General features: G+C 37.5%; 1 protein-coding gene across 1 annotated transcript; it reads left to right on the top strand.

Annotated features, from left to right (window-relative positions):
- Positions 1–3,386: 3,386 nt before the first annotated feature.
- On the top strand, positions 3,387–12,898 carry LOC139937841 (organic cation transporter protein-like). The gene is made up of 10 exons (XM_071933185.1): positions 3,387–3,910; positions 4,435–4,538; positions 5,550–5,698; positions 6,267–6,435; positions 6,794–6,935; positions 7,679–7,770; positions 8,614–8,822; positions 9,126–9,234; positions 9,618–9,826; positions 10,460–12,898. Exons 1-10 carry the CDS (start codon positions 3,500–3,502, stop codon positions 10,612–10,614), a joined length of 1,749 nt encoding a protein of 582 aa, XP_071789286.1. The 5' UTR covers positions 3,387–3,499; the 3' UTR covers positions 10,615–12,898.
- The last annotated feature ends 2,953 nt before the right edge of the window (positions 12,899–15,851 follow it).

Below are 15,851 nucleotides of genomic sequence, written 5' to 3'. Positions count from 1 at the left end.
CATTAGACATTTCATTCAAAGGTATGCAACATGGTATGCAATAAAATTCACGACATCGCAAATAATATTCGCAGACGTGTGAGCACATATTCGCGAATTGTTTCACGACATTGCATACGTGTGCGCACGTATTCGCGAATTGTTTCACGACATTGCATACGTGTGCACACATATTTGCGAATTGTTTCACGACATTGCATACGTGTGCGCACATATTCGCGAATTGTTTCACAACATTGCATTCGTGTGCGCACATATTTGCGAATTGTTTCACGACATTGCATACGTATGCGCACACGTTTGCGATATGCGATGTCCCTTCAGGGCCACCATACATCAGCATATTTATGGTAGTGTATTTCATAGGATGTGATGACGGCTTCTAGTGGCGCAGTGTATACATTGAACAGTATGGGGCCAAGCACTGACCCTTGTGGAACACCAAATCTTAGAGGGAATTCATCAGATGTGAAGGAGCCATTGGTTATCAATAAAAGTAGTACATCGACAAGTAAGTCCATGTGTTCTATTATTGAGAAGATTAACAGTTCCTTGCACTAGGACTATTGTTTACTTTGGCTGCTTTTAAATAGACAAAAAAGTCCACCCCCTGTAATACAACATCGATTGATAGAATGTTACAAAAGTTCAGATCGAATTTACACAAGAACGGTAAACCACGAACCAATCAACAAGTGGTATGATACTCTATCACTGCCTTGTTCAGACATCTACGGTATTTGCAACTGATTGGTTCATACAGGGTGCGTTCGTTTAGCTTCCCTGGGTCGACCCCGATGTGGGGTATTTTATTTTTTCCCAGGACGAACGTGGGCACACAATTACCCCACGTTCGTCCTCGAACCTGGAAAAAACCCAGACACATCATCACGTGAGCCTTCCCTTGGTGACGTCAGTGTACCTCGGGTCAGCCCCAAGAGCCCCGCTTGTGGATTGGGTCACTTGGGGCTGGCCCGAGGTGCACTGACGTCACCACATGGCGCCTTTTAAATAGTATGACGAAGGGTAAAAAGTCTCCTGTTAAAATAAGTAGTATTATTTTAAATAATGAGTTGCTCTCTAACAATAAGGATATTGCAGAAGCTTTCAATCAACATTTTTGTTCCATAGGTGAAGCAACCTCTGATTCAGTTCCTAGATCTAATAATGACTTTTATCACTATGTTAACTTTGCTACCTCCTCTTCTAGTTCGTTTTATCTTACACCCACTGACCAGGGGAAATTGTTACCATTGTTAAAACATTTCAGAATAAGAGTAGTTCTGGTCCAGACGAAATTAGCAATACAAAGGAAGTTATTGAATTTGTTTGTGACCCTTTATCTGATATTTGTAATGCTTCCTTTAGACAGGGTATTTTTCCTAATGTGTATAAAGTGGCAAAAGTTGTACCTGTCTTTAAAAAGGGGGATACTCATGATTTAGGTAACTACCGTCCTATTTCGTTATTAAATATCTTTTCCAAGATCTTAGAAAAGTTAATGCATTGCAGAATTTATAATTTTCTTGATTCCAAACAAATTCTTACTCCCAATCAGTATGGATTTCGTTCTGGTAGATCAACTGTGCATGCTATGTTAGATTTTTATAATAATCTCTCAGACTCTGTTAATAAAGATCCCTCGGAAATTTCTTTAGGTGTCTTTTTAGACATTAAGAAAGCTTTTGACACTGTCAATCATCCTATTTTATTGAGTAAATTGAAGTACTATGGTATTCGAGGTTTGGCACATGATTGGTTTGCTAGTTATTTAACAGACCGTAAACAGTATGTAGCTTTTGATGAAGCTAAATCCAGCTGTCAAGAAATCAATTGTGGCGTACCGCAAGGGTCAAATCTGGGGCCATTGTTATTTTTGTTGTATGTTAATGACATGCCTATGTGTTGTACCTTGCTTAAACCTATCCTTTATGCTGATGATACTACTTTGATCGCCTTTGGGCAGGTTTAAAGATCTTAGCTGGCACTGTTAATTCTGAACTTTTGACTCTGCATGACTGGTATAGAGCAAATAAACTAAAAGTTCATCCGGATAAGACATTTTATATTTGTTACTCCTTGAAACAAAAAGAACGCTTTTTACCTGATGTTTCTCTTAGTTTAGAAAATGTCGTTCTTAGAAAAGTCCCTTCCATTGTGTTTCTTGGACTTGAAACCGATAAAAATATGCTCTGGAAGGATCAAGTTAACAGGGTCTGTAATAAAATTTCTAAAGCTAACTATATTATCAATAGGACTAAAAATAATTTGAGGCTGAGAGATAGTTTGGCAATTTATAATACATTGGTTAACTCTTATTAAAATTATGGTATCTTGGCATGGGGTGGCTTGATTAAAGTTTACCCCTCATTTTATAGAAGGCTTATTACTTTACAAAAGAAATGTATTCGCAACGCATGTCATGTCAAGTATAACGCACACACTACACCTCTCTGTTATAAACACAATATTCTCAAATTGGAAGATATTTATAATGTGCAAATAGCTACTCATTATTTTGATTATCGGAATAATTCACTTCCAGAAAATCTAAGTAATCCCATTTTCTTTTCATTGAATCGAGATTTTCATGCTTTCTCCACAAGACAAGACAGTCTACTTCACGCCTTTTGTATTTGTAGAGTTGACGTTGCTTCATCCAATTATCGCTTTACCCTTCCAAAAATTTATAATTCTTTTCCTAATGAACTTAGGGAATGTTTTATTAATGTTCCGAAAAAGCGCTTGATTAAACAACTGAAAGACTTTTATTCAATTAAGTATAAAGATTTTCTATGTACTAATTTGAATTGTCACACATGTCATTAGAGCAGGACATTGAAAGAAAAATATATATTTATATTTAAATATGTGTATAAGTTCATATCTTTTAGGCCTAATATCTTTATTTTGCTTTACACTATTGTTCTTCAAAGATGTGCTTTATTTTATTTTAGGGTTACTATAATTTACTTTCATATTACACTTGTCATTTGTTAAACCAGTGCAGCATTTCATTTTTTTTTATTTTTTTTTTTTTATAGCAGTTCGGGTGCTCCACTACAGGAGGGTCTTACCTCCTCTGGCTGCAACCCCCATTTGTACTTAATTTAAATTTATAACAGTATTTATATACTTGAAATCATCATTGTTGTATTTTTTGTTGTACAAATGGAAATAAAACAAACAAACAAACAAACAAACAAGCTCACGTGATGATGTGTCTGGGTTTTTTTCCAGGTTCGAGGACGAACGTGGGGTAATTGTGTGCCCACGTTCGTCCTGGAAAAAAAATTAAAAACGCCACATCGGGGTCGACCCAGGGAAGCTAAACGAACGCACCCACAGTAATAAAGAATTTAAACCTCCATTGACGACAGCTCAGTTTTGCCAGCGGTGGCCTGTTCAACTCGTAGCTACTAAGTAGTCTTTGGGCATAACAGTCGCAAACACCGAGTATTTAATACTGCAGCAGTGTACTTTTTGATAACCAATCAACATGACTATAGAGTATGATAATATTCTGGCCAAAGTTGGTCCTTTTGGGAAGTACCAGAAGATTATTTGTTTAACACTTTGGTTTGTGGCAATCCCATCTGCATGGCATGCTATCGGACAAGTGTTTTTGGCGGCAAAAACAGACCACTGGTGTGCAGTGCCGGAATACCTATCACTCAACTGTTCTTTCCAACAAGAAGCGGAAGAGTGTTTGGATGAGCAGAAATTCATTACCATACCTTCTACTGTCAACAAAGAAGGAAATGTTATATACTCGAATTGTGAGCGTTATGAGTTTGTACTGGATGTCAACGCAACGTCTGGACACTATGGGACACCAATAGGGACAATTAACTGCGACATTGGATGGGAATACGATCGAACTCAGTATAAGACGACAATCATTCAGGAGGTCAGTTACTGTAGTAACATTGATGTATTCAAAACTAATTCAAATCATGCCGTTATTTAGGCATATAAACATGATTATTCGCATTGTGTATTAATAGGGGGATGGTGTTGATTTGTTTGGATTTACAATGAAAACAGTTGAATATAAACCTCAGGCTAAACTAAGACGATGCATTGTGTAAGGTTCAGCACACTACCACTTTAACTATTTATTTTAGCCTATATCTTACAGATATAGGCTAAAATAAAACAGATATAGGCTAAAAGAGGGAATCTTTTGTAAGATTAAGTGGAAAAGTGGTGGCAGGATACAGAAATCTTTCCATATAGTTTCTCTTGTGTGAATGATCATTATTGCGGAAGGCACTTCTTGAAAACTGTAAAATTACGTTAAATGTGAATACATCCAAAACATCAGCCATTGTATCACAGTAGTGTGATGTAATTTTATTTTAACTGTTGGATATCTTGAAGAAAAAACACTAATTGTATTAACAAATCTGTCTCGCTGTGTTTGTTCCCTAGTTTGACTTGGTTTGCTCCCGTGGGGACCTCCCTGGTATTGCGCAATCTGTCTACTTTGCTGGCGTCCTGTTTGGTTCTTTTCTATGGGGTGCTATTTCAGACTGGTGAGTGGGCTAGCATGCTGATCATTATTGGTGTGTCAAACAGTGGTATTATTATAACCGGTTTATCCATTGTTGATAACTCTTTAAAAATAAAAAACTATTATTCCGAACCCAAATGCAAATTATTTGTTACATTTAAAGGCATACTTTTGGTGATTACTTGGTAAATAATTATTATCATGATATTGATAGTAATGGGGAGAAGTTTATAGTATAAAACATTGTGAGAAACGGATCCCTCTGATGTAGTTTTCGAGAAAGAAGTAATTGTTAACGAATTTGATTTCGAGACCTCAGATTAATAATTTGAGGTCTCGAAATCAAGCATCTGAAAGCACACAACTTCGTGTGACATGGGTGTTTTTTCTTTCATTATTATCTCGCAACTTCGACGACCGATTGAGCTCAAATTTTAACAGGCTTGTTATCTTATGCATATGTTGAGATACACAACTGTGAAGACTAGTCTTTGACAATTACCAATAGTGTCCAGTGTCTTTAATGGAAATCTGTGAACATTGTGAAGGACTCGTCTTATCTCGAATTAGGACGAGTAACTCGTCCTAACTTAGGATTAATCTTAAGGTCTGCATGGTGTGGTGTTTGTTTCAATTATTGGGCTGCTATTGGTTTGGCTTGCCTGCTTGCTTGCTTGCTTGCTTGCTTGCTTGCTTGCTTGCTTGCTTGCTTGCTTGCTTGCTTGCTTGCTTGCTTGCTTGCTTGCTTGCTTGCTTGCTTGCTTGCTTGCCTGCCTGCCTGCTTGCTTGCTTGCTTGCTTGCCTGTCTGTCTGTCTGTCTGTCTGTCTGTCTGTCTGTCTGTCTGTCTGTCTGTCTGTCTGTCTGTCTGTCTGTCTGTCTGTCTGTCTGTCTGTCTGTCTGTCTGTCTGTCTGTCTGTCTGTCTGTCTGTTTGTTTGTTTGTTTGTTTGTTGTTGTTGTTGTTTGTGTTTATTGATATGTATATATATATTTTTTTTTTTTTTTTTTTGGGGGGGGGCCTATTTATATTCCAGGATTGGAAGGCGACCTGCATTTTTCCTGACTCTTGTAATGTCATGCACAGCTACCGTTGCAACGAGTTTTGTGTCCAGCTTCACTTCGTATACCATTCTTCGCTTTATCATTGCCTCAGATGGAAGTTACCTTATCGCATTTGTTTTAGGTAAATAGTTTGACACTCTTGACTCGTTTCAATGACGTATTTCAGTGCAGTTATCATAATAATTTCCATTTTGTATAATTACAAACCAAGTAATATGTAAACACAAGGTCTATTGGTGCCACCAAGTTCAGTTTTTCTGTTTGAACGCAACATGTTGAGTCCCGACTCTGCAACTTCATAGGACAATATCCTTTATGTCTGCCAATTCCTACTAGAAAACCCGGGTTTTTTTCACGGCATTATGTCGCCGTATACTTTGCATCATATCGCCATCGTTTATATTAAAACTATTGCTTGATATCGCTGTACACTCTTGAGTTATATCGCAATTTAAATAACGTAACATTATTGTTTGCGATTATTATCATAAATAAGGTGAACGCCGTAAAAAAAATTGAGTTCTATAGGAATTTGAGAGGAATAAAAACTAATTATTATACATTAACATGACAAGGTGAATCACTTATAATCTGTATTAAAATAGTGTTGAACCTCGCTAATGTTTTATTTTGTCTGAATCAAACTGATTAATCACTTTCTTTGTATTTGTTTTGTCATGACTCCATAGTGACGGAACTTGTTGGACCCAAGAGTCGTACTATGGTGGGAACCTTGGTAGCTGTGTTTTTCTCTATAGGTTATGCCCTACTATCATTAATAGCATATTCAATAAGAGAATGGCGTCATCTGCAAATGGCTATATCGTTTCCACGGTTCATATTTTTCCTGTTGTTCCTGTAAGTTATTAATCTTGTTATCACTCATCAGTTATTTGCTAACAGTAAAAACAAACACGATGTCAGGTGCGACCCGACCCACTCTCTCTACGATTAGAAAATAGTTTCCCCTTATGAACACAATGTTGCTTTCTACTAGTCCATCTCGACCATATTAAAGAAAGCCGCCACTGTCATTTTGAGAAGAGATATTTGTTTAGGCCTACACATTTTTTATTAACTTGGTTCTAACACCATTGTTCAATTGTTCATACAGTAGTTTCGGCTTTTATTTAATTTATTCAGTAACAGGCAGCTAGTTGATGACTACCATTTCTCACCAATTTACCCTGTTTCATAAATTTAAACCTTCAAACAGATTTCTGCCAGAGTCACCTCGTTGGCTGATCAGTAAAAATAAATTACCTCAAGCAGAGAAGATCACTCATAAGATTGCCAAATACAACGGTGTGAAGGTTCATGATAAACTGATTGTCAACCAAGACACTCCGCAAGAAGAGGTACACTAATAAACTCTATTAAAGGCAGTGGACACTATTGGTAATTGTCTCAACAATTGGTAATTGTCTGGTGTATCTCAACATATGCATAAAACAACAAACCTGTTAAAATTTGAGCTCAATCGGTCATCGAACTTGCGAGATATTAATAAAAGAAAAAACACCCTTGTCACACGAAAATGTGTGCGTTTAGATGGTTGATTTCGAGACCTCAAGTTCTAAATCTGAGGTCTCGAAATCAAATTCGTGGAAAATTGCTTCTTTCTCGAAAACTATGGCACTTCAGAGGGAGCGGTTTCGCACAATGTTTTATACCATCAACCTCTCCCCATTACTCGTTACCAAGAAAGGTTTTATGCTAATAATTATTTTGAGTAATTACCAATAGTATCCACTGCCTTTAATCTGGAAAGATGAAAAACTTCTTAGTTTATAAGTTTTCTTATAATAATGTAAAGTTTCCCCTATATGAATTTTCATAATCTTTCAGCATTGAGGAATGGGACATGTACGAATTCCAACAGGTGACTACAATTCACAACATCAGATTTGGTCTATAATGTGTTAACTTCAAACATTTAAACATTTTCAATATAAAGATATCTTTCTTATTATTAATAACAAATGGAAATTCTGTCAACAATTTCAAATTGCGTACTGGCCCTGGACTTTCCTGGCCTAGATACTGACCGCTACCCACGTGTGTAATCATAAACTAAAACCAAAACACATTTTTTCGACAGGTTACACACAGTTTCTTTCGTCAAGCGACCCAATTTGAACTCTTTAGAACCCCAAACATGCGGAAGAAAACTCTGAACATCTTCTTTAACTGGTAAGCATCTTTTGGTTCTGGTAAGCACAAGCCGTTTTCGGACCCAAACTTTAGCCTTTGCAGCAGTGTCAGTATCTGACTCCATTTCGTCTGTCAATTTGAGAAGAAAACGGACAATGCCGACTCAGAAGTAAGCTTAGTATGTGGTGGGATGCGATATTCTGACCGGGGTTATTTTAAGGGAGTGCGGATTTAGGGAGAAAGGACATGGTCAAAAAGAACGATCAACAGTTATCAACAGACTTTCTAAATATAACATTTTGACATTTCAGAGAGGTAGGACACATAAGGCCATTGGTAACATACTTTGGTATTTACTGCGTGAGTGTTGAAACGATAAGGTTTATATGACATAATAGGCCTTAAAGGAACACGTTGCCTTGGATCGGACGAGTTGGTCTATAAAAGGCGTTTGTAACCCTTTTTTATAAAATGCATATGGTTGGAAAGATACTGTAAAAGTAGAATACAATGATCCACACAAACATGCCTCGAAATTGCACGGTTTTCCTTTTACCTCGTCGACTAACACGGTCGGCCATTTATGGGCGTCAAATTTTTGACTCCCATAAATGGCCGACCGTGTTAGTTCGCACAGTAAAAGGAAAACCACGCAATTTCGAGGCAAACTTGTGTGGATCATTGTATTCTACTTTTACAGTATCTTTCCAACCATATGCATTTTATAAAAAACGCCTTACAAACGCCTTATATAGACCAACTCGTCCGATCCAAGGCAACGTGTTCCTTTAACCCCTGCCACCGACGAATGAAACACACTTCACATAATATTGCTGCTTTTTTTTTCTTTCTTAAAAGATATAACTTTACTTTTTGATTTAGGTTTGTGAATAGTCTTGTATACTACGGCCTTTCTCTAGGAACCTCTTCACTTGGTATCGATGTGTATGTTGCTGCATTTGCATTCGGTGCAGTTGAGTTACTTGGCTATTTATCAAGTTGGTTTGTCATTGAGAGATTGGGGCGCAGACTTCCCCTCTTTCTCTACTTGCTTTCTGGGGGAGCAGCTTGTACAATCTCCTCAATCTTCCGTAAGTTACAGTTTAAAACAAAAATCGTGACTTGTTAAAAAAAAACGATTGAATGTAACATACAAAATAATCTATACCGCCTCAAACACGCCTCTAACAACCGGATTTTAACACCAAGCTTCATCACCGACCAGTGTACTTTCAATCCAGAGAAACGTATGAATGGGTCCACTAACAAAAAGCGGTTCGCCAAAATTTAGAAGCGCTAACAAACAAATTGTCGTAACTTAAACAATTTGGTTTGTAATTGTTTGTTTGCTTTTAGTTTTTCTTGTTATTGTAGTTTGTTGTTTTTGTTTACAGAACCTGGTGTAGCGAGGGCCTGTATAGCAATGATTGGTAAATTTGCCATCTCGGGTTCTTTTAATATCATCTACGTATTCTCAGCTGAGTTATTCCCAACACCTGTCAGGTAATTAATGATCACTCAAAGATATTAAAGGGACAGCATGCATTATAAATATTGACATGAAATCCTTAACATTGTGATGACGAGAAGTGAATGAGTCAACAGTAGCATGCGAAATGGCAGCTGTTTAACTGGAGATAATAATAACCACTAATCTTTCATGAGGGTTTTCATTCAGTGTCTCAAATGAAAGCTTTAATACAACATCATGACTTAAATAGAATAGTTTTGTCTTTTATTCAAATCATGTTTTCTAACATAAATTACTGGGTGATGCAACCTTAATGCGACCAACCTACGTTGTACAATTTATTCCCATTGTTATCATAAATTAATAATAAGTTGAATGTGACTGTTGAATTCTCCGTTGATGTTTATTTTGTCAGGAGTATTGGGATGGGTCTGTCGTCAATGTTTGCCCGTATTAGTAGCATCTTAGCCCCGGTCATTGTTATCCTCAGCAAGCACTGGGAACCTCTTCCTCTAGTTGTCTTCGGAGTTTGCTGTTTAGTAGCGAGTCTCCTATCACTTCTACTCCCTGAGACTCTAAACCAATATTTGCTGGAAACAATGAAGGATGGCGAAGAGTTTGGAAGTAAGTCTTTCTCTGTTTCAAGTTAGTGAAGAAAACAAAGTTGTTTAAAGTTGTCACCCCCCCCCCCTGAAAAGTACCCCCAATAAAAAGAAACAAAAAAATTAATAAATAAGTAAATCAACTAGGCGTCGTGTGTCTTTTGATAAACATAACACTTTGCTTTTTCGACTCTTATTTCGTTTCAGCTCAAATTTCAGACTGTTGTGATTTTTAACTATGAACGATCAGAACAAAAACAAAACCTGTTCCGGCAAGAGTGCCAGACTAAGTTAATACACAATAATGTGCGTAAATAAATCTGCCTAGGCATATGGGTCTGCCATTTTGTTTGTTAATTTCATGTGAAGATCCGGTGCAAACACGTACACAATTGCCTATATACATTTAAGTCTACACTATACAGTATGATTTTATACCGTGTGTAGGCCTACACAAGGAAAATTACCCACAAAATGGCGTAATCAAACCATTTAATGGTGATGACGTCATGTGCATTGGGTCAACAGCTAATTTGTTTTAGAGGAATGCTATTGCAGTAACCAATGCATTCATATTTTACAGTTATTAGAATTTGACATAATGTTTTAACGAAGAGAGTTAACGTAAATTTTGAATCCTTTGACTTATCCACAGAGAACAAAGGCTTTGATATGTCAGCCATTTTTAAAGGCCCATTTACACCGAAACCAACACCGTCAGGGAATGAGCTGACAAAGAGAGCTGGGAATTATTCTAAGGTTTCATCTGAGGAAAACCAGTCGACAGTTAAGGAATCAACAACGGTGTAAAATGTGTATACCTACATTGTGGCTGATCCAAAGTCAAGCGCATCGTGCAAGCTCTTTAAATCCCAGAGTGTGGGTTCGAATCCCGACCTGGCTGGTCACGATGATTGTATATTTTAAGCAAAATATTTTAACATAATTGCTTTGTCTTTTGAATCTGGACGTAAGTCCCGTATAGGATAGGTAGAACATTATACAAAAACCCAAATAACATATCGGGTAAGATCGGGGTTTATCTCTGTGTTTCTGATTTATTCCAAGCACCCTTGTCTAACAATTTCCTCAGTCTTCCGTGAACTACTTGCTTTTATGACATTATTGGTTTCTTTGCCAGTTAAATAATTAATACCAACGACGAGTTTGCTTTCAAAAGTATTTTAAGTTTAGGTAAGAAAACAGGTTGTGATATTATGTATGTAGGGCCTACTTTATTAGGGAAGGATGCCGATGGAATCATCCAACGAACGAATGGACTGCGTTTGAGAGGATTCTGCTGCAGCAACAATGCACCATAGACAGACCACTTAGGTGAGGGTTGCTTGCGCATGCCAAAACCAACGGGTAAAAAAGTGACCATTCTTATTGCGCTTGACTAAGAAAGGTTTATGGTGAAGGGAGAAGATCGATCCTTTTCAACATAAAGAGACGACCCTAAGGCAGTTTTTATACGAAAACTGGGTCCAAGAATGTGATGATTTTGTTGTGAAGTGCATGTTGCAGCTGAGTTTATGATTCTGATTTATGATTGCACACTTTTATTGACAAAATAGGCCTACTGAGTTTTTGAAGAGATATATTTTAATAGGTACAAAAAATCGGGGGAAAATAATATTACGTGTTCGAAGGAACAAAACTTGGTCCGAATGCAGACCTATCTTGATTTATTGCACTTTCATCATTGACATGTAGGCCTAGGCATACGGAGCTAAACAATAATATAAGCTTGATTCGAATGAGTTCCAAAACATTTATTGTCAATGTGTTTTATTGTGCATAATAGGCCTATCGTATTTTGATAGTCGGTTAAAGTTTAAATTAAAAGTAACCCTAATCTAAAAAATTAACTATAGTGACAATTGCAGAAGATTTTGTCCCTATAATCAATCGATTAGAGCGAATTCCAGCCCCTGCTCAGGGACATGCTACAGGTGGTGTTGGGCGGAGACAACTTCGATCAAATAGCTCCTGACCTGTTCACCATACTTTGTTGAGCCAAGAACAAGTCACATCACTTTTGCTGATCTAGAGCCTTAAGTTCTCAGTATCCAAACTCTGGAATAAACTTCCAAATCACATCAGGACACCCAACCCCCCCCCCCCCCCCCCCATGTCGCTTCTGACAGCCCATTACATTATTAACTAACCCAATTGGGTTCCACCTCACTAAATAGGCCAACAATCATGAGCCAAGCTGATTATCTTTTTGTGTCATCACAATCTTTTGAATAATAACGTCTTTTGGGTCATGCAATTAATAGATTGTGTACTTTGGGCTCTGTGCTTCAACTTTTGAGGAAATATATGGGAGAAATGCCTCATGGAAACTTGCAGCGAGTCGGTTGTGGTGTTTTTGTTTTTTTATATATGGTAATTAGAAAGTATTCCGAATGGCTGACCTACCAAAAATTGGGTTTCAAGAGGCTGAGAGACTTTAAATATTTGTTTGAATATTTAAATTAATTAGCATCTATACTTTTAAAAGCGTAACCCGCGCCATCTTGGATTGAAATTAGAAGGTCCAGTGGCATGGCATCCTTGCCGAATTCAACAACATCGTTGTAGAATTCAACACGATTGTGTCGTTTCAGACGTCGGGTTGCAAGTGTACAAAACCCTGACCCGAACTCCCACTTACGAGTCGTCTGATTTGAGGAAGTTTGAGCGGCGACCGTGTGTCAACCACTGATCGATGTTGTTACCAGACTTCCTAGAAATCTTTCTGACAGGCGACTCATTGGACAGTGTTTCGCAGATGGTTCTCCGGATTTGTTCACCCATTGCCCCTTGCCCGCCCACCCAGCATTCGATCCACCCTTTTTGGTCGGGTTACTTTCGTGTTGTGCTAATGTAGTAGGGGTAGAAAATTCTTTGTGTTGTTATTCAAGTTAATTAATTCCAGGTTCTAGTTAATTGCCCTTTCCTGTTTATATTGTCCCTTCAGCTGTTTTATTGCACCCCTGTACATGTAGTTTGTTATTTCTTAGAAGTCTTTTGTTACATGTTTGTAAACAGTTCTTAATCCTTTGGTAGTGAAGTCACCCATCCAGTGCATTGTATATAATTATAATCAGATAGCAGCCTGGCAGCGCAGGGAGCACATGTGTTCTAGCTCTCTTCTTCAAGTTTTGTTTTTCTTCACCATGTAATTTTGCCATCTTCAAGTGTATTTTCTGCTATTCTGGACTCGGTAAGCATATACTTTCATTTGTTATTGTATAAATATCTTGACAAATTGTAATATTCCTGTGATTCTTTGGAAGTTACTTTTTCTTAAACATTGGATTGCATTTTTTAAAGACCATGTGTTCTTCCTAAACTTGATAGAACTGTATTTTAATCAATTGTATTTCTTGTTGTTTTATGTACACAGGTTTCCTAAAGCCATTTTGATTTTAATTTGTAACTTTTCTTTGGCACTGTGTTTGGGTTTTAGTTTTACTCTAGTTTAGTTTTGGTTTTTGAGTCTCAGTTAGATATCTTGGTTTAGGTTTGACTGGTTTAATTTAAGGTTTATAAGGAAGAAAGTTTAGATCCTGAGTTTGGTCTAGAGGTTTTTATTGTTTAATACTGCTTTTGTTGATTGATTTATAGTCAATAAAGCTATTTTTTATTTTTGTTGTTCAGAAACCTACATTTTGAGTCACTGTTCCTATTTTTTGCATCTCCTCGCGTCTTAGCCCTATCCGATCTTGGTTTCTCTCATTTGTTCAAGCGAGTGCCCCCATAGTTAGCATTTTTATTAAGTTTTATTCATTCTTTTTCTAAGTGTACCCTTTTTCCGGGTTACACTAAGCATGGTTCTCCGGAGTGGTTCATTCATTGCCGCGCAGGGGGTCGAAGAGGCTGGGTGCCAGGACAAAACCGAAACAAATCTCACGAATTTGCCTTGAGTGAATGAAGTAACTCAGTTTGATGTTTCGCAGACGACCATATGTCAACCAGTGGTCGATGTTGTTACCAGACTTCCTAGAAATCTTTCTGACAGGTGACTCAATTTGTTGAACAGATTAAATGGAGATAAAAACGCATTGACTTCCAAACGGCATGAGAAATGAACAAAGACGGGATCAAACGGAAGCTTTATAATTTTGGAAACATTGGGTAACTATAGGGCTATAGGCTGGAAGGAGCCTGTGGGAATTAATAACATTTTGGGGTTGGGAGGTCAGTGTATTGTGAGTGATGTGTTGTCTGGTTTTGAGACAGGCCAGTTGTTGCTTGGTGAAGGAGGTCGCCGTGGGGATCACATTAGGGGTGGCGACCTCGGACTTCCAATAATCTCCAACGCTCTTACCCCCCCCCCCCCCAACAAAAAGCGGTGGTAAACAAACAGTAGATAGATTTTGTTCCGAAAACTCGCTTTATTTAGTACTGTAACAACTTAACGATATGTATCGTGGAACGTGGCGCTCCATAAATCGCGATGCACAAGTAAAGGGCTCAAGATTCTAAAATCGTAGCGTTATTGGAAATAAAGCAAACAATAATTCAACGAAAGCAACCAATCATTTAATGTGTTTATTTTAAAGGAACACGTTGCCTTGGATCGGACGAGTTGGTCAAAACAAAAGCGTTTGTAACCGTTTTTTATAAAATGCATATGGTTGGAAAGATGTTTTAAAAGTAGAATACAATGATCCACACAAGTTTGCCTCGAAATTGCGTGGTTTTCCTTCTACTGTGCGAACTAACATGGTCGGCCATTTATGGGAGTCAAAATTTTGACCCCCATAAATGGCCGACGTGTTAGTCGACGAGGTAAAAGGAAAACCACGCAATTTCGAGGCATGTTTGTGTGGATCATTGTATTCTACTTTTACAACATCTTTCTACCCATATGCATTGTATAAAAAACGGTTACAAACGCTTTTCAAAGACCAACTCGACCGATCCAAGGCAACGTGTTCCTTTAAGTACAATTTTGCAGATTTTATGAAATTGAACTTTTTGCTACCATCAGTTCTGTTCAACACGATTGAACCTGTGGACCGCCAACCAGTGCGTTTTTTTGTATAAGGTGTTTTCTTTCTTCCCTTTCAGTCGGATAAACTCTGCGGATATTGGCTGTGACTATTCAAGCCTTTTTAGTCGGATTTCTCCTCTGCTATTTAGTACCAATGATTATTGTTGAGGAGGATATAATACCAGTCTCTTACGAGCCTTTGGTCGAGTAACTCGGCGCGTTTATTGACGGTGACTACGGATTTGTTCATGGAGGTACCTATGATTTGTTGAAAAGGGAACCAAAATACCACTGATGCCAAATTCATCAGGTTAGAAAAACGTTTTGGTCTGATCATAGTTGCTCTATGGTCTGATTGGCTTTTCCACAAAGACCTCCTGATTGGTCGCCAATGTGAAGACACTTGCGTGCACGTGAATTATACCTAATGCGCTCCGTACAAGAAAATACTGTGTAATTATAACAGTGTGTTATATTTTTAGTCCACTAGGTACATGTAATTACCCTTACTATTTGGCTTAGCGGGGAAATACTCAGTGCAGTTGAGATAATTAAATTGATACAATGACATAGCCCATTGAATGAAAACTATGCTCAAATGTTGGGGACAAAATAGTTGTCTTCATCCAGGATAGATTGACATGACCTCATATATATCCTTTGTTAAATGTCTCATTATTTCAATCTTCAATCTTATTTCAATCTTTAGCATAAATAACTAGACCAACAAGGTAACACACAATTGAACAACTATCTTGTGTTACCCACACTACCATTTTTGTTACACTAATCAACAGTTTACAAATCTAAAAGAGCGAAATGAAGAGACAAACACCCCCCCCAAAAAAAAAAAAAAAATAAATAAATAAATAAATAAATAAATAAATAAACACTAAAATAATATGGGCCTACAACATTACATCCACAAATAACCTTTTAACATCGATTTCAAGAAACATTCATTATATCAACAAGTCGCTCCCTTATGGGGAATTACCAAAACTATACACCAAAACATCAACAAACAAACAAGTCGAAATAAGTATACATTAAATTA

This window comes from Asterias amurensis, chromosome 5 (genome assembly GCF_032118995.1).
Source record: "Asterias amurensis chromosome 5, ASM3211899v1".
Taxonomy (NCBI): Eukaryota; Metazoa; Echinodermata; class Asteroidea; order Forcipulatida; family Asteriidae; genus Asterias; species Asterias amurensis.
Note: the sequence above shows the minus strand (reverse complement) of the source record. Positions and strands in the feature narration are given on the sequence as shown.

Bases quoted from the DNA above. Each gene is read 5' to 3' on its own strand.
- LOC139937841 (XM_071933185.1), top strand. From the start codon at position 3,500: ATGACTATAGAGTATGATAATATTCTGGCCAAAGTTGGTCCTTTTGGG. The intron at 3,911-4,434 runs GTCAGTTACTGT...TTTGTTCCCTAG, and splicing joins AGACGACAATCATTCAGGAG to TTTGACTTGGTTTGCTCCCG. The intron at 6,936-7,678 runs GTACACTAATAA...TTTTTTCGACAG, and splicing joins AAGACACTCCGCAAGAAGAG to GTTACACACAGTTTCTTTCG.